The sequence below is a fragment of the Colossoma macropomum genome, unplaced genomic scaffold, assembly GCF_904425465.1.
Source record: "Colossoma macropomum unplaced genomic scaffold, Colossoma_macropomum, whole genome shotgun sequence".
Taxonomy (NCBI): domain Eukaryota; kingdom Metazoa; phylum Chordata; class Actinopteri; order Characiformes; family Serrasalmidae; genus Colossoma; species Colossoma macropomum.
In genome coordinates this window covers 32,758,572-32,785,676 of record NW_023494804.1, presented here as the reverse complement: position 1 = coordinate 32,785,676, position 27,105 = coordinate 32,758,572, and the positions used below count along the sequence as shown (strand labels likewise).

The 27,105-nt window shown below is 41.8% G+C and overlaps 1 protein-coding gene across 1 annotated transcript in view; it reads left to right on the top strand.

Annotated features, from left to right (window-relative positions):
- The window catches only part of grm5a (glutamate receptor, metabotropic 5a), a 66,312-nt gene that overhangs the window by 19,556 nt on the left and 19,651 nt on the right, over window positions 1–27,105 (top strand). The window contains exons 4-5 of the mRNA XM_036595816.1: window positions 23,894–24,129; window positions 26,098–26,344. Coding sequence (XP_036451709.1) covers window positions 23,894–24,129; window positions 26,098–26,344 — 483 coding nt within the window. The remainder of the gene's footprint in view (window positions 1–23,893; window positions 24,130–26,097; window positions 26,345–27,105) is intronic.

The following is a 27,105-nucleotide window of genomic DNA, read 5'->3' as shown; positions in this document are numbered from 1 at the left end:
GTGTTTTCTTATCTTGATGGTGTTTTTCATTTCTTCTCTTGATGGTGTTTTTCATTGACACATCTGGGCCCACATCCAGGAGAGTGCTCTTGATATGTTTGGTGATTTATCATCATTGTTGAAAGTACTGTTTGGTCATTCTCTCCTGTCATAAAGGTGTTGCATGATCTGCCAGAGCTATTGTTAGTTCATCAATGAGCTCTTTCGAATGGAACAAACAGTTGATATTGACACACTTGTTTTGGCTGTGCCTCTGAATGGAGTATGAGCTGAAAATGTGCAGTTGAACTTCATAGGCATAATCAACTTCATAGTGAACTTCACAGGTTTCATTTAAGATAGATACACAGATCAGTCATAACATTATGACCACCTCCTTGTTTCTACACTCATTGTCCATTTTATCAGCTCCACTTACTATATAGGTGCACTTTGTAGTTCTACAGTTACAGACTGTAGTCCATCTGTTTCTCCGCATACTTTGTTAGCCCCCTTTTACCCTGTTCTTCAGTGGTCAGGACCCCCATGGACCCTCACAGAGCAGGTACTATTTGGGTGGTGGGTCATTCTCAGCACTGCAGTAACACTGACGTGGTGGTGGTGTGTTAGTGTGTGTTGTGTTAGTGTGTGTTGCGCTGGTACGAGTGGATCAGACACAGCAGTGCTGCTGGAGTTTTTAAACACTGTGTCCACTCACTGTCCACTCTATTAGACACTCCTACCTTGTCAGTCCACCTTGTAGATGTAAAGTCAGAGACGATGGCTCATCTGCTGCTGCACAGTTTGTGTTGGTCATCCTCTAGTCCTTCATCAGTGGTCACAGGACGCTGCCCACAGGACGCTGTTGGCTGGATATTTTTGGTTGGTGGACTATTCTCAGTCCAGCAGTGACACTGAGGTGTTTAAAAACTCCAGCAACACTGCTGTGTCTGATCCACTCAGACCAGCACAACACACACTAACACACCACCACCACGTCAGTGTTACTGCAGTGCTGAGAATGACCCACCACCCAAATAGTACCTGCTCTGTGAGGGTCCATGGGGGTCCTGACCACTGAAGAACAGGGTAAAAGGGGGCTAACAAAGTATGCAGAGAAACAGAAAGTGCACCTATATAGTAAGTGGAGCTGATAAAATGGACAATGAGCGTAGAAACAAGGAGGTGGTCATAATGTTATGCCTGATCGGTGTATATTTTATTGTTTTTCATCAGCGTTGATTTTGTATGCTAATGACCACTGCTCTCATTGGCTCTCTCAATAGAGGGTGCAGGGTAATGCTCCATTCACATATTGTTTCAAAATACCATTGTCCTGGAATGCGACCGACGATGGCATACAAAAATGAAACTGTTGCTATGGTGACAGCATTATTGGCAAAAATGGTTGATTGTCAGATGACAGCTTTAGCAATGTTGAGTCCTCATTTAAGTTAAAAAGGTAGGAGGACACTGTGCTTTTTTTTGTTGTTGTTAAATAATACTGGGTGATCCTGGACTTCAGCAATGAGATGCTCCCATAAAAAAACAGTATCTGGTTTATTCCTCCGCAGTCTGAGGCAAAAGTTGAGAAAATTGAACTCTTGATGGAATATTACACTTACCACGGAAACATTACCACCAGCAATGATGGAATTTTCCATAACAGCTCCTTTGAAAACAGTAGAAGATCTGGTTTATTGTTGTCCTCTACCACCAGCATGTAAACGCAGCATCAGGGGTGTGGTCAGTAGATGTTAGAGAGCCTGACAGTGGCCGCATTTTACGGTGAGAGCCAGACACAGTCACTAAATCATGAGCATGTGCCACTCAAACATGTCATTATACATCTTTTTAATTCTTCAAAACCTTGTAATTCGCTTTGTCAGTAGCTTATGTTGACCAGTGTGCCACAGTCAGGCTAAGGCTCATTTCTGATACCCTGACAATGGGGTCATCAAAGACATCAGTCTGTGAAACAGCAGTTGTGATGCTAATAGTATGAAGGCTGACTGAGTGGGCTTGTTGTTTGATCAGGGTGAGAAACTTGCTCAGTGTGACACAGAATTGAGCAACAATCCGAACAGCCTATGAAATCACATGTCCTTTGAAAAGGGAAAATATGTCAGGCTTTGCATTTGACATTTTCTCAGATGGTAGATACAATTACAAGTACACTGTATGGCCAAAAACATGTGGACAACTCTCCTCATCAGGTGTTTCAGCCACACTCATTGCTGATAGGCGTATAAAATCATGCACATAGACAAATACTGGCATAAGAATGAGTTGTACTGAAGAGCTCAGTGACTTGGCGCTGTCATAGGATGGCACTTTTGCCACAAGTCACTTCATGAAATATATGCCCTGCTATATCTGCCCCAGTCAACTGTAAATGCTATTATTGTGAAATGGAATCATTTAGGAGCAACAACAGCTCAGCATTGAAGCAGTAGATCATGCAAACTCACAGAGTGGGACCACCGAATGCTGAAGCATGTAGCATGCAATGCCAAGAGTCAGCTGGAGTGGTGTAAAACACACCGCCACTGGACTCTGGAGCAGAGGAAACATGTCCTCTGGAGTGATGAATGCTTCACTTAGTTCTAGTAAGGGTTAATGTTAATGCTGCAACTTGCAAAGACATTTTAGACAGTTATATAAATCCAGCTTTGTGGCAGCAGCTTGGGGAAGGCCCTTTCCTGTTCCAGAGTGACTGTGCCCTTGTGTCCACAAAGGCATGGTTTGACAAGTTTGGTGTGGAGGAACTCCAGTGGTCTGCACAGAGCCCTGACCTCAACTCCTTTGAGATTAATTGGAACATCACTTGTGGGCCATCTCGTTTAATATCAGTGCCTGACCTCACTAATGCTTTTTTGACTGAATGGGCACAAATTCCCAGACACATTGCAAGATCTTGTAGGAAGTCTTCCCAGAAGAGTGGAGGCTGCGAAATTCGGGCCTTCTCCAAATTAATGCCCATGGTTTTGGAATTACATAGGTGTGATGATTGGTGTCCACATACTTTTGGCCATAGTATATATGTGAATTGGCAAGCAACAAAGACGTTTTGTTTATAATGTCTCTTCTAAAATCCAAAGTACAGCCTCAAAATAACAAAACCTGTTACCGGTCCGATTATTCGTGAAATGGAAGTGGTCTAGCCTGTGTCAAACATAACCATAAAATTTCCATAATCTGTCAACATAAATTTTAAACATATTTATGCATAGACAGATATGCTTTTAGATGTTTGTAAATCATTTCTCTTCCATATTGAACATTTAGAATTTCTACCTATTGCTGTCATGGTTTTGCTGTCTTAGGTCTGCTCTCCTGTCTCCTCCTATGTCTCTTCTCCATGTTATTAGTGTTTTTCCCACCTATCTGCACTAATGCACCCCTCCAACCAGTCTTTTCTGTTTACCTTTGTCTGGTCCTGCATCTCTTTATGTGCTTCGATTTACATTTCTTCACTTCAGTGTTTTCCTATTGTTCCTTCTCTTTTCAGTCAAACTCACACTTACAGTGCTGTCCAAAGGTCACTTTTAATTTCTTTAATTTCTAGTCAAAAGAGCCCTTAAATACAGGTTAATCATTTTCCAGGAGATAGAAGATAATCTTGCAAAAGGAATGAGAAAGTTAAAAGAAAATAAGTTAAAACGGGACTTCAAACAAATGTGCAAGACCTGGTAGACACCAAAACTGTCTCCATCAGATAAGCAGAACGTAAAGCTTTCATCTTTGAGAGAGAGGAGAAAATCAAGCTGCTTCAGATCTGAAAACATCCACAGGTGTTTCTGTCCATCCTTCCACTGTGAGAAGACGACTCAGCACTACGGGTCTGAAAGGATGAGTAGCTTACTCATTACTGAGAAAATAAAATCGACGAAAAAACAGAAAATTTTGAAATTTGCAAATCAAACCAAGGAGCTGCTGATGTTCTCAAAGCAACGTCCAGACCTCAACATCAGTGAATGTGGGATTAATTGGATTGTGAGAAGCAAAAAATGCAACCAACTTCCAAGACTGAACTTTGGAGGTGTGGAAAAATATCCCAGATTTCTTTGAAAAACTGAAAGCAAGTCTCCTGAAAAGAGCAGACACTGTCACAAAGACACTTTTCTATTAAATATGTCTTCTGATTTTTGCCTGATGCTGAAACATCACTAACCTTCACTTATTGGCTGTTTCGAATGGAAATGAAATGAATGAAGGGTAAGTTTGGCATAGTACTGTACATCCTGTCACAATGCCTACCATCTGTGACAGAAGACCAGACAAAGGAAGCAGAGAAACAAAAGGGCTGCTTATACACAAGACAAGAATACACCAGGAAAAGAGGGGTATCAAAACACACACAGGTAGAAACCACCCATAAACAGGCCTAGAGAGGAGACACTGGAGAGGGTGGAGCCAGGACAGGGAAACTGTGACTATCTTATATGTATTTTAGGGATGTGAGGAATTCTGCATATATTTATTCAAAACTTCAGTTCAAAACAGTCAGTAGGCCTACTAAGCGCGCACCCAGAGAGCAGTTTGGTTCCTAAGCGCGCACCCAGAGAGCAGTTTGGTTCCTAAGCGTGCACCCAGAGAGCAGTTTGGTTCCTCAGCAAACACTCATTGTGTTATTTAGGAATGTTCCCTAAATCCCAGCAGAGCAGCACTATCCCAGCTGGAAACCTGAATTGGTGAAAACGAAAAAAGGGCTTGTCGATGTTTACCGCCAGTGACGCAGCAGCAAGCGGTCATAGCGTTAAACGTAAGCACACTGTGTCTGCCTCCTTATTCAGACCTGCTTTTGCTTCCTACTCAAAATATGTCATACGAGTGTGGGAGAGGAGAAATATGCATCTTGCTCATGTGGCGCTGGTCCCCAGGCTCTCAGTGTGTCGGAGGGAAAGAGGAGTGTGATGTCTCTGATCTCACAGCCTTTAATGCTGTCAAACCCCTCATATACATACACACATGCAGGTGTCTGCGGAGTGCAGGCCTCAGCGGAGCGAGAGAGGAGCTTATTTTAGGTCCCTTTCCCCAAACAGGTTAAAAAAGCTTTGCAAGGGGAACAGGGAGATTTTTATAATCCAGTCATGGGAATAAGGGAAAGTCTTTTGGCTAGACTTCAACGACAGGTACCTTTTGGGAATTGAGGGTTTGGGCCTAAAATATGTCATTGGACAGCTTCACATCTACTCCCTTACAAATAAAGCTGACAAAAGGGCTCCTTAAGGGAGAACTCCACTGATGTTTCCAATTTTCTGTCCTGTTTGGTCAGTGAAATCAAAACAAAGTCATTCAGAGTGGTTTGATGTGGTAGTAGTGTATTGTCGAGAAACCTACCAACTCTGACTTCTTTACAGTGGTGGTGATAGGAACCAGGGGTCCTGATGTCTACAACACAAATATAACCATTTTATTTTATTTATTTTTATGTCGATAATAGCAAAATAGCAGTAAATCTGAAACCATATGTTTTCTTCAGAAACTATTCTGCCTTACAGCTTCCCACAGGTGTGGACTCGAGTCATATGACTTGGAGTCACGAATTTGACGACTGTACACTCGAACTAAAAACGGTCCAAAAACTGTTTCTGCAGGTAAAACAAGTGCAACAATCACCACAAGGCTGTAGTTGATGCCAGCTTTATGTTGGAATTTGCTGTTCCACCTTAAATGGTGCAGCAGTTAGGATCTGGAACATAACCACTGCACCATTTAAGGTGGAACGGAAAATTCAAATAGGAATCTGGCAAAAAAAGTCAACTACAGCTTCGCACATTCACCATCATTTTGCTGTCTTTTCCATAAACTTTGTTCAGCTCGGTTGTTTAGGTTGAGTTGGTGAGGTTGATGAGTTGATTGGTTGAGTGATGAGGTTGAGCAGTCACATGATCTCCCAAGGGATTCTGGGAAATGGAGTCCATGTGCGAGTCAAGGCCGGAGGAATGCGTGATAGGTCTATGTTTCTTAATTTTCTCCTTAAGTTGCTTGATCGTTTTGGTTTCTGTTGTCATCTAAATTCAATTTAAACTAGCAGTTGTTTTTAGTGCTGAGTTTTTTTGTTTTTTTTTTTAATTCTGTGCACCCAATGTTCCCAAAAATCATCGAAAATTATCTTCAAATATACTTTTTTTTTATATTAAGCTCAGTAGTACTTTATATTCTTTTCATATGTAGTTGCACTACTCTTTGTATATACCAGCCTGTCATGGTTATCTGTGTACTAAAGATTTTGTATTTTAGTTGGAGGGGTAAAAAGGTAATAATAAAAAATTAATATACAGCCACACATGACTGTGCTGTCATTAAAGGGCTATAGTACTGTTACCTTTACTCAGTGTTATGGCCTTAAAATAGCTGAGGAATGCAGACTGACTTGTTTAGGACTCAAAGATTAAGACTGCTGACTTGGGACTTGAACTGAGACTTGACCATCTTGACTTCGGACTTTAGATTAGATTATTAGTCCCACAACGGGGAAATTTCACCTCTGCAATCTAACCCATTCATGCAGTGAAACACCACATACACACTAGTGAACACACACTAGGGGGCAGTGAGCACATTTGCCCTATCCATGGCACCTGGGGAGCAGTTGGGTTTAGGTGCCTTGCTTAAGGACACTTCAGTCATGTGCTGTCAGTTCAGGGGATCAAACCAGTGATCTTCCGGTCACAAGGCTGGTTCCCTAACCTCCAGCCCACGACTGCCCCCATTGAGTTGACAATAACTTGTTACTTGCAACTTAGAGACTTGTTCCCCCCTCTGCAGCTTCCTGCATCTTAAAAAATCACATTTAAGGCCAAAACCTCATCTCAAAACTATTGTAAAACAGTGTCTCAGATATCAGGCAGGATGCTTGAAGCCATTGCATGTAATAACTTTCTGTGTTCTTCAGACGTCACCACCACTGTGAACAACTCTGACTCTGTAAGTTTCTCTAGAACAGAGCATTTCTCTCCAAATCACTCTGACTTTACATCTTAATCATTTAATTATGCAGACATTTTGATAAATCAGTGGAATCCTACTTTACCACGTAAAGGCCGGAAGTCCATAACTACTGGAATGGCTGGCCGCTTGAATTGTGCATGCTTATTTATATCACAATAGGGAGTAATTGAAAAAATACATAATTGTGTTATGTTGGGAAACAAGAATCAGAATATAGTTTTCATTATTACTTAATTAAAAAATTTATAAATTTGCTGTACAATTTAGATGACATAGACATTAACAGTGTTTTTCTATAAGAAACACACCCCATTTCAAAATAATTCAGGTCATGTATCAAAACATAATACAGCTAATAAAACATTAAAGCAATCATCTTCAAAATTGCTCTGTCTCTTTATTAGGTACAAACACATAGAACTTTGTGGCACTATAACATAATATTTCTTAACAATAGGCCTTTCTAACGGCCTTTCAGGGCCTTTCTAACGTAAACTAATGCAATAGCAATGCCACACAGTCCAATGTGGGCTTCTGCTATCCGATGTAACAGAAATCTCCTCCAAGTGCTTTGAACTGTCCAATAACACATTGTTATCAGCAGTCAGTGGACGCAGTGGCTCTTCACCCGTATTAATAGGGTTGCCACCTCAGCCCTGTGAAACTTGTGGACACTTGATCAATGGCTTGATTTTTAACGAAATATACTGGACGGGTAGCTGTGCTCACGATGCAGTCTAAGCTAGACAGATGTCAGTTCAGCTCACTACAGATGTCACTCCACTTACCATACAGGTGCACTTTGTAGTTCTACAGTTACAGACTGTAGTCCATCTGTTTCTCTGCATACTTTGTTACCCCTTTTACCCTGTTCTTCAATGGTCAGGACCCCCATGGACCCTCACAGAGCAGGTACTATTTGGGTGGTGGATCATTCTCAGCACTGCAGTAACACTGACGTGGTGGTGGTGTGTTAGTGTGTGTTGCGCTGGTCTGAGTGGATCAGACACAGCAGTGCTGCTGGAGTTTTTAAACACCTCAGTGTCACTGCTGGGCTGAGAATAGTCCACCAACCAAAAATATCCAGCCAACAGCGTCCTGTGGGCAGCGTCCTGTGACCACTGATGAAGGACTAGAGGATGACCAACACACACTATGCTGACACACATCAGCTGCTGTCTCTGACTTTACATCTACAAGGTGGACTGACAAGGTAGGAGTGTCTAATAGAGTGGACAGTGAGTGGACACAGTGTTTAAAAACTCCAGCAGCACTGCTGTGTCTGATCCACTCGTACCAGCACAACACACACTAACACACCACCACGTCAGTGTTACTGCAGTGCTGAGAATGATCCACCACTCAAATAGTACCTGCTCTGTGAGGGTCCATGGGGGTCCTGACCACTGAAGAACAGGGTAAAAGGGGGCTAACAAAGTATCAGAGAAACAGATGGACTACAGTCTGTAACTGTAGAACTACAAAGTGCTCCTATATGGTAAGTGGAGCTGATAAAATGGACAATGAGTGTGTAGAAACAACGAGGTGTACTTAATGAATTCCCACCATCGTGGGCCTTTTTTAATGGTGTGCTGCTCGGGCTTATCATGCGTGTGAGGAAAAAGGGAGAGGTACTGTAGCCATGCGTGCTGCAATGTTGTGTATTTATGATAATTTTTAAAGGGTGTCTATTTCAGAAAATGGTGCCATGGATGGCATGATGAGCCTCTGGGCTCTCCAGGCAGCCTGGATGGTCTTAGCAAGGCAGCATGCATTGCGTATGTGTGTGTGTGTGTGTGTGTGTGTGTGTGTGTGTGTGTGTGTGTGTGTGTGTGTGTGTGTAACACCAATATGTGATCAGTGACAGGAAACAAATGTGTCTGAGTTGCTGCCCCCGTTTCTCGCAGCATGTTGGGATGAGGCAGTGGGAGAGAGGTGTAAAACACGGCCAGAAAAGCAGAGCACCTGCTGGATCAGACAAAACACCCAACACTCCCCTCAGTGCTGCAAAAGCCTGACGTCCAGAAACTGAGTACAGCGTGTTTTGGACCACATTACACCCCCATTGGAGATTCTTCTCTGAAAATCCTTTTAGTTTTTTGTGTAATAATCAGGGTTAATCTTTGCTTGAAAAAGTCCAACATTCCCAATTGAGAAAATCCCATATACTCACTGTTACTCCAGGACTTACACAACAGGCCTAACACAACTATGTAAAAATGTCCATAGATAATGGTCAACACCAGAGGTGCACATTTAGTGTGACAAGCAGGGAGGGAGACCAGTGTTATGAGGGTAAAACTTACATATAGCAATTCAAATGTGGTAAAACTGTGTAAATAATGTATCCATACAATTAGATTTATTGTATTGATGTTATGCTCTATATGTCATTATACAACAGTTAGTTCCGGCCATGCAAGCTGATTGGTTGAGAAGCGCTCTAACTGTGCTGTTATTTCACCATAACATCACAATTTTTTTTCACTAACACTGTATCACTCCGCCAAGAAGCCGTTGCTAAGCAACGACTTCGACAGCTGTAGGGGACGCTCAAGCCATTTGAACGTTTTTACTTCTTACTTTGCACAAACAGAAAATGGACACTTTTAAGATCACGTTTGACCAACAGCCGATTCGGTCAGACTCTGAAGATGAGTCTACACTAAATTCCCAAACTGTCATCACCACTGAGCAGCTTTTCAGTCGGCTGCTGTGACAGAAGAACAGCTAAACAACCTGGAATCAGCCAGAAATGAACCCAACACCATTCGCCAAACTAAATGGGCTGTAAGATGCTTTACAGACTGGCTGGAACAAAACAACATTAATACTGATCTGGCAAAAAATGACAAAACTGAGCTAAACTTGATATTGCGGCAGTTTTATGGCTCAGTCTGTACAAAAGGCGAGGCTTACAGCAGACTGAGCAGCGAGTGGGCGGAGCTCGTTACTCTGATGTAGCAACAAGCTGCTTGTTAAAGAACTATAATCTGGCAGAAGGAACTGCTAATATTAAAACATTAAATGACACGTTCATGACCCAATTTATTTATTTCTTACTTTATTTATTTGACTGTTGTATAAAAGCAATAGAACACTTGAGGTCAGAAAGGGAACGTTAGCTAGCTAGCTGCCGAGATATTAGCATGCTTTTAGCGATTTTTTATGCTTGTTATGAAGAAAACGATCATAATACATTGAAACGATATTAAACAAAGATAATACAGTGGTTATTGAAGTTTTTTAACTGAGAAAATTCTCACATTTGTGGGTTTCTTTGGTCTCTTGTTCAGCCGTCTTGCCAGTTTTTCTTTTTTTCTCATAACTCTCTGTTTGGAGTCTCTGAAAAACCTCTGTTTGGAGGGTCATGTAGCCCTAACACTTCACCCTACCCCTCTATCTCAACAAAAATTGGGACACTCTACCCCTAGATGTGAACAAGCAAAACGGAGGGCTAAGGGCTAAGTTGTAGGGGCGAGGGGTGAAATGGGATTGGGCCTCAGTTTAGCATAGTAGAAAAAAATACAACATCAAATGCCTGTGCAAAAGTTATAGCACATTTTATATTTTATGTTTTATTTTTTCCAATATATTAAACTCAGCAAATAGAATAAAAATAAAAATAAATAAAAATAGAAATTGTGCACCAGATTTGCAGAAAAAGGTCATATTTAAGTTTATTCTCTGTAGAGGATGTTCATTAGAAAATCAACAAAACATGCAATTTGACCAGGGTGTTCAAACTTTTGAATATGGCTGTATATGGATGGTATATCTGATAAAATGAGTATTTTGTGCGGTGTTTACGTTGTTTTACACCCCTGTACTTCTTCAATTAAATTAGGCCAATAAACACGTTATGTTTATTATTTGCAAGTTGAAAATGTCTTTTTGAAAAAGTGGTTTTAAAATGTTTTTGAAACTTTAAAAAAACTCAGTGTTTACTTTCTGACTTGGTGTGTGTTTGGCCTCCACACTGTAAAAAATGGTTTGCCAGTTCAACCTAAAGCATCACTTAATGTGGTAACAAGTAATTAAACTAGCTTTATCAAATTTAAATGAATAATTTGAAGAAACCAACATTTTATTCAAAGTATTTATTTGAGTTGAATTTGCTTGTAGCCACATGATGTAATTCTTTTATGATTTATTGACAGTGTAGTGAAGGGGTGCACAACTCTGGTCCTGGAGGGCCAGTGTCCAGCACAGTTTGGTGCTTTCCCATCTCAAACACGCCCTCTTAACCTGGCAATTAACAGATAAGCATAATCAGATGTACTGTGCTGGACACCGGCCCTCCAGGACCGGAGTTGTGCACCCCTGGTGTAGTGCATTGCTGTTCAACAGAAAGAACTTCTTGCTCTCATGAAAAAAAAACAGCCTGCAGCAACTCTTTTAAATACAGTTTCTCTCTGTTGAACTCATTAGTTCCTGTTTAGCACTCGCTGTAATGATAGCATTAGTAATTACCCAAAATGAGTGTGTGAGCGTGATTTGTCAAGTTCAGCCCTCTCTCTAACTACAACAATAGTTAATGGGAAAAAGGCTTGATAACAGCTCCCGATTTAGAACCATGAAAAACAGCTATGTTCAAGTAGCTCAATTTTACAACCCACTGAATTTCAATTATTCACTAATGAGCGGTTTACTTCTGCTGCCGTGCTTCGAGCCATCTGTCTGGGAATCAGGGAGGGAACAGTGTATCGTATTGGCTGTAGATCCACCACTGATAGGAGCTAATCAAAATCAAATTAGAGGGTAATACTACCCAGAGTGCAGTCTAATGACTTATGCTTGATTCGTTTTGGTGGAGTTAGTTCAGAAAAACACTGGACTAATAAATGTGTGCTCAGCAAGTCTGGCAATTCTTGCCTATTGAAATCTGTAAGGTTTCGAAAAAGCCAGATATGAAATGAAAAATCCCCACGCTCCTGTTAACCGCTCAATCCTTTTTTTTTTCCTTTCTTAATCTGCGGGACTTGGCTAAACGCGCTGAAGTGGCTTGGCTCCTGTGCAGGGTCTTTTTATAACAGCATCGGTAGCAGTGGGAAGTTATGAAGGAGGCCGACCCGGCGGGGTCAGTGTGTGGGCTTTCTTCTCTGCGCTGCAATGATTCAAACTCCCGCTAACACTGCCCTCGCCGCTTTCTCTCCCATCGCTTTTGGCTCCAAGGACTAGTTATGAAAGCCTCTCCTTCCCTACTGAGGGAACACAAACGATACAAAGGCCTCCCACACGCCGAGTTGTGTAATGCCAGCACTGCAAGGTTAGGAAGCGTTCGAACAGATTGAACACTAAATAGTGTGTGCGTGTGGGGGGGGGCGGGGGGGGAAGTGCTTGTTTTCATACTTTCTCAGTATAGAAATGTCCTGCCTATGAAGGAAAACCAGAGGAAAACAAGGTCTTGTCAGGACAGACAGAAGGAACAAGGTAAACATGTTATGTATACAGTACATATACAGCTGTCACACATATACACATATACCGTTATACGTATTTGTTTAAAGTGAATGTAGACATTTTTTGGAAATATTAAATGATCTGAGGTGTTGAAAAACTCCAGCAGCACTGCTGGGTCTGATCCACTCGTACCAGCACAACACACACTAACACACCACCACCGAGTCAGTGTTACTGCAGTGCTGAGAATGATCCACCACCCAAATAGTACCTGCTCTGTGAGGGTTCATGGGGGTCTTGGCCACTGAAGAACAGGGTAAAAGGGGGCTAACAAAGTATGCAGAGAAACAGATGGACTACAGTCTGTAACTGTAGAACTACAAAGTGCACCTACAGTAGTGTGAAAAAGTGTTTGCCCCCTTCCTGATTTCTTATTCTTTTGCATGTTTGTCACACTTAAATGTTTCAGATCACCAAACAAATTTAAATAGTAGACAAAGATAACACAAGTAAACACAAAATGCAGTTTATAAATCCAAACCTACAGGGCCCTGTGTGAAAAAGTGACCTAAAAACCTAAAAACAGGTTGGGGCACCCTTAGCAGCAACAACTGCAACCAAGCGTTTGCGATAACTGGCAATGAGTCTTTTACAGCGCTGTGGAGGAATTTTGGCCACTCATCTTTGCAGAATTGTTGTAATTCAGCCACATTGGAGGGTTTCCGAGCATAAACCGCCTTTTTAAGGTCGTGCCACAGCATCTCAATCGGATTCAGGTCAGGACTTTGACTAGGCTACTCCAAAGTCTTAATTTTGTTTTTCTTAAGCCATTCAGAGGTGGACTTGCTGGTGTGTTTTGGATCATTGTCCTGCTGCAGAACCCAAGTGCGCTTCAGCTTGAGGTCACGATCAGATGGCCGGACATTCTCCTTCAGGATTTTTTGGTAGAGAGCAGAATTCATGGTTCTATTTACCACAGCAAGTCTTCCAGGTCCTGAAGCAGCAAAACAGCCCCTGGCCATCACACTACCACCACCATATTTTACTGTTGGTATGACGTTCCTTTTCTGAAATGCTGTGTTACTTCTATGCCAGATGTAATGGGACATACACCTTCCAAAAAGTTCAACTTTTGTCTCGTCAGTCCACAGAGTATTCTCCCAAAAGTCTTGAGGATCATCAAGATGTTTTCTGGCAAAACTGAGACGAGACTTTATGTTCTTTTTGCTCACCATGCAGGCCATTTTTGCCCAGTCTCTTTCTTATGGTGAAGTCATGAACCCTGACCTTAACTGAGGCAAGTGAGGCCTGCAGTTCTTCGGATGTTGTTGTGGGGTCTTTTGTGACCTCTTGGATGAGTCGTCGCTGCGCTCTTAGGGTAATTTTGGTCGGCCGGCCACTCCTGGGAAGGTTCACCACTGTTCCATGTTTTCGCCATTTGTGGATAATGGCTCTCACTGTGGTTCGCTGGAGTCCCCAAAGCTTCAGAAATGGCTTTATAACCTTTTCCAGACTGATAGATCTCAATTACTTTGTTCCTCATTTGTTCCTGAATTTATTTGGATCGCAGCATGATGTCTAGCTTTTGAGGATCTTTTGGTCTACTTCACTTTGTCAGGCAGGTCCTATTTAAGTGATTTCTTGATTGAGAACAGGTGTGGCAGTAATCAGGCCTGGGTGTGGCTAGGGAAATTGAACTCAGCTTTCCAAAGATGTGATAAACCACAGGGGGGCAATCACTTTTTCACACAGGGCCCTATAGGTTTGGATTTCTTTTTCCCTTAATAATAAAGACCTTCATTTATAAACTGCATTTTGTGTTGACTTGTGTTATCTCTACTATTTAAATTTGTTTGATGATCTGAAACATTTAAGTGTGACAAACATGCAAAAGAATAAGAAATCAGGAAGGGGGCAAACACTTTTTCACACCACTGTATATAGTAAGTGGAGCTGATAAAATGGACAATGAGTGTAGAAACAAGGAGGTGGTCATAATGTTATGCCTGATCGGTGTATATTACACATGTAGGACACATTATGCTTTGACGTCCTGCTAAAAGCATAAACACAACCATGTATGTGGTATTTGTAGTGTGTGCGTGTGTGTGTGTGTGTGTGTGTGTGTGTGTGTGTGTGTGTGTGTGTGTGTGTGTGAGTGTGAATAGCACATGCACCAAATTATTAGCTCTTCAAAAGCTGAGTGAAGCTCAGTTCAGGTGTGTAATTGGTTACAGTATTAGGTGATGCAAGCTGATGTAAGCTGGATGCTTGTTTGAAGCTAAACTCTGATGCAGGAATCCCAGAAAATGTCAGACAGTTCATGCAGGTTAACCCTTTAAACACCCAGGCCCGCCGGGTCGGCACTGCGCGCTCTCGCAGACCAGATCACCTGCGCGGAGCTCAAACACACAGACTCTGTTTTTGTCATTTTAGGGGACTTCAACAGAGCGCAACTCACCAGCGAACTGCCTAAATACAGACAGCATGTCACCTGCCCCACCAGGGAGAGTAATATTTTAGATCACTGCTACACTGTGTTAAAGGGGGCCCATCGCTCTGTTCCCCGTGCTGCTCTGGGCCTGTCCGATCACTCGCTAATCCACCTCCTTCCAACCTATAGGCAGAAGCTCAAATGTGCCAACCCTGTAGTCAGCTCTGTGAAGAAGTGGTCCACCGAGGCTAAAGAAAGGCTTCAGGACTGCATGGAATTAATAGATTGGAGTGTGTCTGAGGATGCCTCAAGTAGCCTGAATGAATATACAGATACAGTGACATCCTACATCAGCTTTTGTGAAGACAGCTGTGTTCCCACCAGGACTCGCATTAAATATAACAATGACAAGCCCTGGTTTAATGCCAGACTGAAACAGTTGCGCCGGTCTAAAGAAGCAGCGTACAGGAGTGGAGATCGGGCTCTGTACGATCAGGCTAGGAACACACTCAACAAAGAAATCAGAGCTGCAAAGAGGAGCTACTCAAACAAGCTGAGTAGTATGATGTCCACAAATCAGCCATCAACTGTCTGGAAGTGCCTGCAGAACATCACCAGCTACAAAAGAACCCCCCCCCCAGACAATAGGTGATCATCAGCTGGCTGATGAGCTTAACACCGTTTACTGCAGGTCTGAAAAGCCCAGCTCCACACACCCATTCAGCACAGATTCACGCCCTCCTGTCATTCAGCCATCTATTCAGCCTGCCCTGAAGATCTGCGAGAAGGACGTGCACCGACTCTTCAGGAGACAAAAAGTGAGGAAAGCACCAGGACTAGATGGTGTATCGCCCTCCTGTCTGAGGGTCTGTGCCGACCAGCTTGCACCAGTGTTTACAGCGCTCTTTAACAAATCACTGGAGCTGTGTGTCGTACCTTCCTGCTTCAAATGCTCCACCATAATACCAGTTCCCAAGAAAGCAACCATCACAGGATTGAATGACTATAGACCCGTTGCATTGACCTCTGTAGTCATGAAATCCCTTGAAAGACTGGTGCTCTCCCATCTGAAGAACATCACAGATCCTCTGCTAGACCCCCTGCAGTTTGCATACCGAGCAAACAGGTCGGTGGATGACGCAGTGAACATGGGACTCCAGCTTATTCTCCATCAGCTTGAACACCCTGGAACGTATGCAAGAATTCTGTTCTTGGACTTCATCTCAGCGCCTAATACGATCGTCCCAGCACAGCTACACAACAAACTACTCCAACTCAGTGTGCCAAGCCCCACCTGCCAGTGGATCACCAACTTCCTCACTGGCAGAGAGCAGCAGGTGAGGTTGGGAAAGTTCACCTCAAACACCCAGATCATCAGTAAAGGTGCTCCACAGGGTTGTGTACTCTCACCATTGCTTTTCTCACTGTACACGAACGACTGTACCCCCACGGATCCCTCAGTCAAAATCCTGAAGTACGCGGACGACACTACAGTCATTGGTCTCATCCGAGATGGTGACGAGTCTGCTTACAGACGGGTGGTTGATCAGGTGGTCCTTTGGAGCAGCTACAACAACCTGGTGCTGAATACAGCGAAAACAGTGGAGATGACAGTGGACTTCAGGAGGAGCCCTCCAGCCCTGTCAGCACTCACCATCCTGGACAGAACTGTGATGGCAGTGGAGTCCTGCAAGTTCCTGGGCACAACAATCACCAGGGACCCGAAGTGAGACAGCAACATCGGCTCCATCATCAAGAGAGCCCAGCAGAGGATGTACTTCCTGCGTCAGCTGAGGAAGTTCAACCTGCCCCAGGAGCTGATGGTGCGGTTCTACACAGCCATCATAGAGTCTGTCATCACCACGTCCATCACAGTGTGGGGCAGCTCAGCCACCAAGCATGACCTCCACAGACTGCAGCGCATCATCAGGTCTGCAGAGAGGACAATTGGGGTTAAGCTGCCCACACTGCTGGAACTGCATACCGCTCTCACCCCAGATACCACCTGTTCCAGCTCCTTCCCTCAGGCCGGCGCTTCAGCCAGATGAGGATCAGGACATCCAGGCTACAGAGAAGCTTCTTCCCACAAGCCATCGCTCTCTTGAACAGTTAAAATATTACACAAAAACAATATTCCAGCTTCAAACTGCACTTCATAAATACTGGTATATAGTATCTAATTCAACTCCATCCTCTGGAACTGCCGCCTCAAACCAGTGTTTATTCTAGCATCTTACTTACCTGCCTTATTACCCCACTTATCGGACTGTCACCTCACTGATCCCTTTCTCTGCCACTATACACCCTTTAACTGCTGCTCCACTCAGCACTTTAACTTTAGACCCATACTTTGCACAATGTAAGGTTACAGGTATGACTGTGTGTGTGTGTTTGAGTGAGTGATGGTAGGAATGCATGTTTTATTTTATTTTATTTTATTTTTGTTATATTTTATATTTATTTTATTTTATTCACTACATGTAAATGTCTGTCTGGTACTGTGCACTGTGAGCTCCTGTAACCAAAACCAAATTCCTTGCATGCGTAATCATACCTGGCCAATAAAGCTTGGTTCTGATTCTGATTCTGATTCAAATGTTGAAACTGAGAGATTTTATTGTTTTTTGAAAAATATATGCCCATTTTGAATTTGATGCCAACAACACGTTCCAAAAAAGTTGGGACAGGGCCAACAAAAGGCTGGTAAAGTTGTGTAATGCTAAAAAAACACCTGGTGGTAAATTGTCAACCGGTCAGTAATATAAAAAAGCAACTCAGATTCTGATTCTGTAGTGGAAATCACTGCATGGGCTCAGAAACACTTCTGAAAAACTGGCCATGAAAACAGTTCGTCGCTGCATTCACAAATGCAAGTTAAAACTCTAAAACGCAAAGAAGAAACCAGATATACACAGGATCCAGAAACGCTACCATCTTCTCTGGGCCTGAGCTCATTTAAAATGAACTGAGGCGAAGTGGCAAAGTGTCCTGCGGTCTGACGAATCAACATTTGAAATTCTTTTAGGAAATCATGGACACTGTGTCCTCTGGACTAAAAACCACTCAGATTGTTATCAGTGAACAGTTCAAAATCCAGTATCCATGATGGTATAGGGGGGCGTTAGTGCACATGACTTGGGTGACGTGCACATCTGTGAAGGCACCATTAATTCTGAACAATATATACAGGTTTTGGCAACATATGCTGCCATCCAGACGACGTCTTTTTCAGGGAAGTCCTTGATTATTTCAGCAAGACAATGGCAAACCACATTCTGCATGTATTACAGCAGCATTGCTCCGTATTAAAAGAGTCCGGGTACTAAACTGGCCTGCCTGCAGTTCAGACCCAACTTTTTTAAGAACGTTTGTTGGCATCAAATTCAAAATGGGCATATATTTTTCAAAAAAACAATACAATTTCTCAGTTTCAACATTGGATATGTTGTCTTTGTAGGATTTTCCTTTAAAAATATGGTTTACATGATTTGCATATCATTTCATCCTATTTTTATTTACATTCTGCACAGCGTCCCAGCTTTTTTGGAAATGGAGTTGTACATTATACGCTCAAGAATATTCCCTTCTAATTAGTGAATTCAGCATGTTAAGGTGCTCTCATTGCTGACACAAGTGTCCAGTTACGCATGCACAGTTTGTATAATGTCCAAAGAAATGCATTGCTAATGAAATACGGCATTCTGGAGCTGCCACACCTGAGCCTAAGGTCACCATGCCCAATGCCGAGCATTGACTAGGGTTATAAAGCCGGGCTGTGAAGCTGTGGAACACGTTCAGGATGAGTTGGAGTGGCATTTGTGATCCAGCAATAATCATCCAACATCAGTAGCTGACCTCACTAATGCTATTGTGGCTGAATGCAATCAGTTCCAACATTTGGTGTGAAGTCTTCCCAGAAGAGTAGAGGCTGTTGGTGCATCAAAGGGAGGGCAAACTTCCTGTTAACTCCCTTGATTTTAGAAGAAAACTCGAAGAGCAGGTGTCTACAAACTTTAGGACATGTAATAAGTCTGGGATTTTAAAGGATTATATGGACCAGTCCAAGCTCGCCATACATACCTGGCCACTGTCAACATTAAGTGGCTCTCCAACAGTTTAGTTTATGAAAGAAACATGTAAATTCGTGCTTTGGTGGGAATGGATCAGGGCATAGGAAAAAAATTCATTCTTTTATTATCACATTTGAGGGCTTGATTGTGTTGATTGAAAGTAGATGCAGGAAAACAGTAACAGTTGCAGAGCTGTGACTACTTTGGTGTGGAGGACGCTGGCATCTCTGACAGTTGTCGTTGCAGACAATAGTGTCCATGAATGTTTTTATGTCCAGAAATTTGTCTTTTGATATGATTTTTGGGTCATTCTACAGAAACGTCCACTTTTCTATCTATCCATAGGAGTCACGGGTGTTACTGATCGTCATTGGTGTTACACATAAGACATTTTTTTGATGAAAAATGCATTTTACAAAATGGCTGCTACAGAACATCAAACCACCTGTTGTCCGTCATGGAATATCCACTAAAATATGGAATTTAACCCATTTGAATTCTATTTTTTACAATTACCTCAGAATGAAGTCGGTCACACCAGTGACTTCAGCTAAAAGCTTCATATGAAATCATGAGCTAAATGAGAAAATCTCTGATAACTGAAAGACACAGTGGACTCACCATGAGCTTTTCTTCATAGATCCTCAGAAAACAGGTAAAAGGAAGTCGAGTGATGTCATCAGTGTGACTTTTATTTCAAAATAATAGATTTTTGTTACGCGGTAACACCAGTGACACGACTCCTGGGGACAACAACTTTGATTATATATTTTATAATATTTATTTGGCATTTGTTTTCTTTGTCATTTAATTTATATATTCCATAGTCATGTATAGATTATTGTAGTTAAAATTGCAGAAAAAATGTGTTTTTTTCTTCAAAATATGGCCTCAGCCTTCACACATGACTGTGGGGACAAGCACTTCTGTGGTGCTTGGAATTCTATATAATTGATTTAAAAACCAATATTGCTAAATTGAGGATCAAGAAGGTGTAACTGTTAAAATAACGTATTATTTTATTTGAAAATGTAAAAAAAAATTGTAACCCTAACATGTTTTTTAAGTGTAATACATATATAAATGCTAGGGTCACAAAAAATGGACGTTTCTGTAGAATGACCCTTCTGCAGAAATCACAATCAGGAATTGCTCCAATTCTTGGGGCAGTTTTTCTGTACTGCAGCAACAAAGACCTTCCAGCATCATATAGCCCAAAACTGCACCAACTGAGATGGTATACTGCTAGATGCATGTGTGCTTACCCTGCAACTTATAGTTGGAGCAGACAGCCCTGTCAACACTCACCATCCTGGACAGAACTGTGATGGCAGTGGAGTCCTGCAAGTTCCTGGGCACAACAATCACCAGGGACCCGAAGTGAGACAGCAACATCGGCTCCATCATCAAGAGAGCCCAGCAGAGGATGTACTTCCTGCGTCAGCTGAGGAAGTTCAACCTGCCCCAGGAGCTGATGGTGCGGTTCTACACAGCCATCATAGAGTCTGTCATCACCACGTCCATCACAGTGTGGGGCAGCTCAGCCACCAAGCATGACCTCCACAGACTGCAGCGCATCATCAGGTCTGCAGAGAGGACAATTGGGGTTAAGCTGCCCACACTGCTGGAACTGCATACCGCTCTCACCCCGGATACCACCTGTTCCAGCTCCTTCCCTCAGGCCGGCGCTTCAGCCAGATGAGGATCAGGACATCCAGGCTACAGAGGAGCTTCTTCCCACAAGCCATCGCTCTCTTGAACAGTTAAAATATTACACAAAAACAATATTCCAGCTTCAAACTGCACTTCATAAATACTGGTATATAGTATCTAATTCAACTCCATCCTCTGGAACTGCCGCCTCAAACCAGTGTGTATTCTAGCATCTTACTTACCTGCCTTATTACCCCACTTATCGGACTGTCACCTCACTGATCCCTTTCTCTGCCACTATACACCCTTTAACTGCTGCTCCACTCAGCACTTTAACTTTAGACCCATACTTTGCACAATGTAAGGTTACAGGTATGACTGTGTGTGTGTGTTTGAGTGGGTGATGGTAGGAATGCATGTTTTATTTTATTTTATTTTATTTTTGTTATATTTTATATTTATTTTATTTTATTCACTACATGTAAATGTCTGTCTGGTACTGTGCACTGTGAGCTCCTGTAACCAAAACCAAATTCCTTGCATGCGTAATCATACCTGGCCAATAAAGCTTGGTTCTGATTCTGATTCTGATTCAAATGTTGAAACTGAGAGATTTTATTGTTTTTTGAAAAATATATGCCCATTTTGAATTTGATGCCAACAACACGTTCCAAAAAAGTTGGGACAGGGCCAACAAAAGGCTGGTAAAGTTGTGTAATGCTAAAAAAACACCTGGTGGTAAATTGTCAACCGGTCAGTAATATAAAAAAGCAACTCAGATTCTGATTCTGTAGTGGAAATCACTGCATGGGCTCAGAAACACTTCTGAAAAACTGGCCATGAAAACAGTTCGTCGCTGCATCCACAAATGCAAGTTAAAACTCTAAAACGCAAAGAAGAAACCAGATATACACAGGATCCAGAAACGCTGCCATCTTCTCTGGGCCTGAGCTCATTTAAAATGAACTGAGGCGAAGTGGCAAAGTGTCCTGTGGTCCGACGAATCAACATTTGAAATTCTTTTAGGAAATCATGGACACTGTGTCCTCTGGACTAAAAACCACTCAGATTGTTATCAGTGAACAGTTCAAAATCCAGTATCCATGACGGTATAGGGGGGCATTAGTGCACATGACTTGGGTGACGTGCACATCTGTGAAGGCACCATTAATTCTGAACAATATATACAGGTTTTGGCAACATATGCTGCCATCCAGACGACGTCTTTTTCAGGGAAGTCCTTGATTATTTCAGCAAGACAATGGCAAACCACATTCTGCATGTATTACAGCAGCATTGCTCCGTATTAAAAGAGTCCGGGTACTAAACTGGCCTGCCTGCAGTTCAGACCCAACTTTTTTAAGAACGTGTTGTTGGCATCAAATTCAAAACGGGCATATATTTTTCAAAAAAACAATACAATTTCTCAGTTTCAACATTGGATATGTTGTCTTTGTAGGATTTTCCTTTAAAAATATGGTTTACATGATTTGCATATCATTTCATCCTATTTTTATTTACATTCTGCACAGCGTCCCAGCTTTTTTGGAAATGGAGTTGTACATTATACGCTCAAGAATATTCCCTTCTAATTAGTGAATTCAGCATGTTAAGGTGCTCTCATTGCTGACACAAGTGTCCAGTTACGCATGCACAGTTTGTATAATGTCCAAAGAAATGCATTGCTAATGAAATAGGGCATTCTGGAGCTGCCACACCTGAGCCTTAGGTCACCATGCCCAATGCCGAGCATTGACTAGGGTTATAAAGCCGGGCTGTGAAGCTGTGGAACACGTTCAGGATGAGTTGGAGTGGCATTTGTGATCCAGCAATAATCATCCAACATCAGTAGCTGACCTCACTAATGCTATTGTGGCTGAATGCAATCAGTTCCAACATTTGGTGTGAAGTCTTCCCAGAAGAGTAGAGGCTGTTGGTGCATCAAAGGGAGGGCAAACTCCCTGTTAACTCCCTTGATTTTAGAAGAAAACTCGAAGAGCAGGTGTCTACAAACTTTAGGACATGTAATAAGTCTGGGATTTTAAAGGATTATATGGACCAGTCCAAGCTCGCCATACATACCTGGCCACTGTCAACATTAAGTGGCTCTCCAACAGTTTAGTTTATGAAAGAAACATGTAAATTCGTGCTTTGGTGGGAATGGATCAGGGCATAGGAAAAAAATTCATTCTTTTATTATCACATTTGAGGGCTTGATTGTGTTGGTTGAAAGTACGGGTAAGAAAACAGTAACAGTTGCAGTGCTGTGACTACTTTGGTGTCGAGGATGCTGGCATCTCTGACAGTTGTCGTTGTGGACGGTAGTGTCCATGAATGTATTTATGTCCAGAAATTTGTCTTTTGATATGATTTTTGGGTTATTCTACAGAAACGTCCACTTTTCTATCTATCCATAGTGTTGCTGATCGTCATTGGTGTTGCACATAAGAAAGACCACATGTTGTCAATCATGGAATATCCACTAAAATATGTCATTTAATCCATTTGTATTCTATTTTTTACAATTACCTCAGAATAAAGTCGGTCACACCAGTGACGTCAGCTAAAAGCTTCATATGAAATCATGAGCTGAATGAGAAAATCTCTGATAACTGAAAGACACAGTGGACTCACCATGTGCTTTTCTTCATAGATCCTCAGAAAATAGGTAAAAGGAAGTCAAGTGATGTCATCAGTGTGACTTTTATTTCAAAATAAGAGATTTTTTGTTATGCAGTAACACCAGTGACACGACTCCTGGGGACAACAACTTTTATTATATATTTTATAATATTTATTTGGCATTTGTTTTCTTTGTCATTTAATTTATATATTCCATAGTCATGTATAGATTATTGTAGTTAAAATTGCAGAAAAAATGTGTTTTTTTCTCCAAAATATGGCCTCAGCCTTTACACATGACTGTGGGGACAAGCACTTCTGTGGTGCTTAGAATTCTATATAATTGATTTAAAAACCAATATTGCTAAATTGAGGATCAAGAAGGTGTAACTGTTAAAATAACGTATTATTTTATTTGAAAATGTAAAAAAAAATTGTAACCCTAACATGTTTTTTAAGTGTAATACATATATAAATGCTAGGGTCACAAAAAATGGACGTTTCTGTAGAATGACCCTTCTGCAGAAATCACAATCAGGAATTGCTCCAATTCTTGGGGCAGTTTTTCTGTACTGCAGCAACAAAGACCTTCCAGCATCATATAGCCCAAAACTGCACCAACTGAGATGGTATACTGCTAGATGCATGTGTGCTTACCCTGCAACTTATAGTTGGAGCAGGCATTGCACGATATTGGTGAAATTCCTTACTGACACATTACTGTTCATCGTATGCATTCATTACCATCCCCTTTCCTCCGCTTTTCCCTCTGCAGTGACGGCTGGGCTGACCGCTATGACGTAACGGACGGCTACCAGAGAGAAGCGGCTGGCGGCATCACCATCAAACTACAGTCTGCCTACGTCACCTGGTTCGATGACTACTACTTAAACCTGCAGCCAGACACAAATCACCGTAACCCTTGGTTCCCTGAGTTCTGGCAGCACCGCTTCCAGTGTCGCCTCAAAGGCCACCCACAAGAGAACCCCAAATACAACCGCACCTGCACCAGTGAGTACAGCTTACACCTCACCTCGAAAAGCATTCAGTTCACTACAGCTATTTCACATTAAATCAAATCACACACACCTTCTAAGCCACTTATTCTTCTGGGTCATGGGGGGAGCTGGAGCCTATTCCAGCAGTCATGGGGTGGAAGGCAGGATACACCCTGGACAGGTCACCAGTCCATCACAGGGCAGACAGAAAGACAGACACATACATTCACACCCAGGGGCAATTTAGCATGTCCAGTTGGCCTGGCTGCATGTCTTTGGGAGGAAACCCACACAGACATGGGGAGAACATGCAACCTTCACACAGAAAGAACACTGGTTGGTCGCCCATCCAGGGAATCGAACCCAGACCTTTCTTGCTGTGAGGCGACAGCGCTACCCACTGCGCCACCGTGCCATAATAGGCATGTAGCCATATATAAATTTCACAATACAATATGACTTCAGTTTTTGATCGAGTTGCTAAGACCACAAAACTTGATGAAAGCATGATTTACACATTTTTTTAGATAAATAAGGTTATAGCTTAAATTTTGTAGGTGCAGTAGAAAAGACCTTTTTCTGACTTGCTTGTCTCTTTGAAGAATGTAATGGAGTGTTGAAGAGCTAATTATTCCAAATTTACGTGACCTGGGCTTAACTGGCCACGCTTTCTCAGCAACTCAGACTCGAATGGAATGATTTCTGACTTGTGACTGGACTCTGACTCCCCTTAACTGACTCGGTGCTTGACTTGAATTTGAGATTTCAACCTGAGAAGAAAACACGATGACCTCCAATATGAACCAAATTAATGGCTATATTAAACAAATTAATAAAGCCTTACATTTTCAATCTTACATGAGTAAATTTGTCTGTCTGTTTTGCTACGGTCATGCGAAGTCATTCCTGCACTGCCATTCTCCCGCGGCTCACAGGTTTGACAGGGCTTCATAAAACAAGCTTTCATTACTGAAAATAATTCACTGATGGACTGAAAAAATAACACAGACCAGCAGGCATTCAGTGCTGGTTTAGGCTGGCCTAAGCTGGTTTATACAGGATCTGGTGCTGGTTTAGCTGGTCACCCAACATGGACATGCCAGCATCAAAACACAACATATCGCTGCTGTCAGAACAAAACCTCGTATCTCCATTTTTGCTGTTTTTCAGTTTTTGACATAATTTGAAAATGCATGTTGTTCTTTATATTGGTTGCAAATTTTATGAAGAAAGGACCAAAAGAAACGACCCAAAATGACTTGGAAAGACGTCTGGTTCCATTGACTTACATTAAAAGTAAAGTGTGTTTTTCCTTCTCCTGTAAAGTTACCATTTTGGAGAAACAAGGTTTTGTTTTCCGACAACAGTGATATGTTGGTTTTGCTGGTGACCAGCCATGCTGGTCAATGCTTTTTTTTTTTACCAAGAAATAAAGTGCAAAACAGCTTGAAATAGTTGGCTAGCATGTAGTTAGATAGAAAGTATGTTAACCTGCATATCATGACATTTTATTTTGATTATACAGAGTACATGCTTTGTAGAGACCATTCATGAAAATTCTTATTTCTAATTTACTAAAAAGTTTTTTATTACAAATGATATTATTAGCATAACAATTTGAGTGAAAAGTGCTAATTTCATAGTATTTGGTATATCACTTTTGCTCTAATGATCCCCCAGTGTATACTGCACACTGTCTAGAATAATTCTCAGATCAATTCTCCATTCACCAGTGCATCCATCCAGCCTTTAACTGTACAGGCTGGTTTCCTGGACATGAATTAAGCCAGGACTTGAACTACAGTCCAAGCGAGCTGGAGTGAGTCCAGTGAACTGGAGTGACAATAGTGAATCACCACAGCATGTTTCTTTTTAGTCCAAGATTAGGCAAAACTGGCCCTAGATGAAGAGTTTTACTTGGGACATTTTTGAATGACCAGTTTTAAACCTCAGGTAACACCTCCTACTTTTCTCCCACCAGAAAAGGAGTCTCTCCGGCTGCACTACGCTCAGGACACTAAGATGGGCTTTGTCATCAATGCCATCTACAGCATGGCCTACGGCCTGCAAGCCATGCAGAAATCACTGTGCCCTGGCTATAAGGGCCTGTGCGAGGCCATGAGACCCATCGATGGCCGCAAGCTCCTAGAGTTCCTCATGAGGACCAACTTCACTGGTGTATCAGGAGAGGTGGTGCTGTTTGATGAGAACGGGGACTCTCCTGGGAGGTAAGACCGAAAGCAGTTCTTTCAGAGAACTGTAGCTGTAGTGGAATTCAGATTTGGGACTAAATCAACAGCAGCGCGAAGTTTTGTTTCACGTTCGACTGTGGCTGAATGGCCTGATCACTACAAACACTTTCATGTGTATACGGTTGTATGCAAAAGTTTAGGCACCCCTGGCCAAATGGCATATTTTGGTGACGTTTGAAGTGAAAAGACGTAAACTCAACAGTCTATTAAAAATCTGCAAATGTTAATATACAGTTATATAAATAAATAACTCCTTTGGTATATATTACCAGGGTGGTTTTGTTTTTGATGTGTCCTAAAATGCCTGTTTCTGGTGCATTCACATTGAAATATACAGTAAAAATAGCATTTGCATTCATAGATCTTTATAATCAATCAATAAATGCTTTAATGTACTGCACATCCTACATTAAAACACTAAGAGGTATAACATTGCTTCCATACATCAGGGGTTTTTGACTGATTTTGCAAATAAATCTAGGTCTCTCTCCAACCTGGGTATTGTCATTACAGACCTTATGATTATTAATGCTTTGATTAAACACCAATTCATAACAATTTAATTGAAATTTAAACCTCTGTGCTTAATTATTTTTTTAAATACAGACTATATTCTTTGCATGGAGAGCAGGAGAGGAACAGTCAGGTAAAAGAAACAAAATCTGGCTCTTTGAATATTTAAACAACATTGCTGAATTGGTTCATAAAATAAGAAGTATAGACATTTAATAAAAATG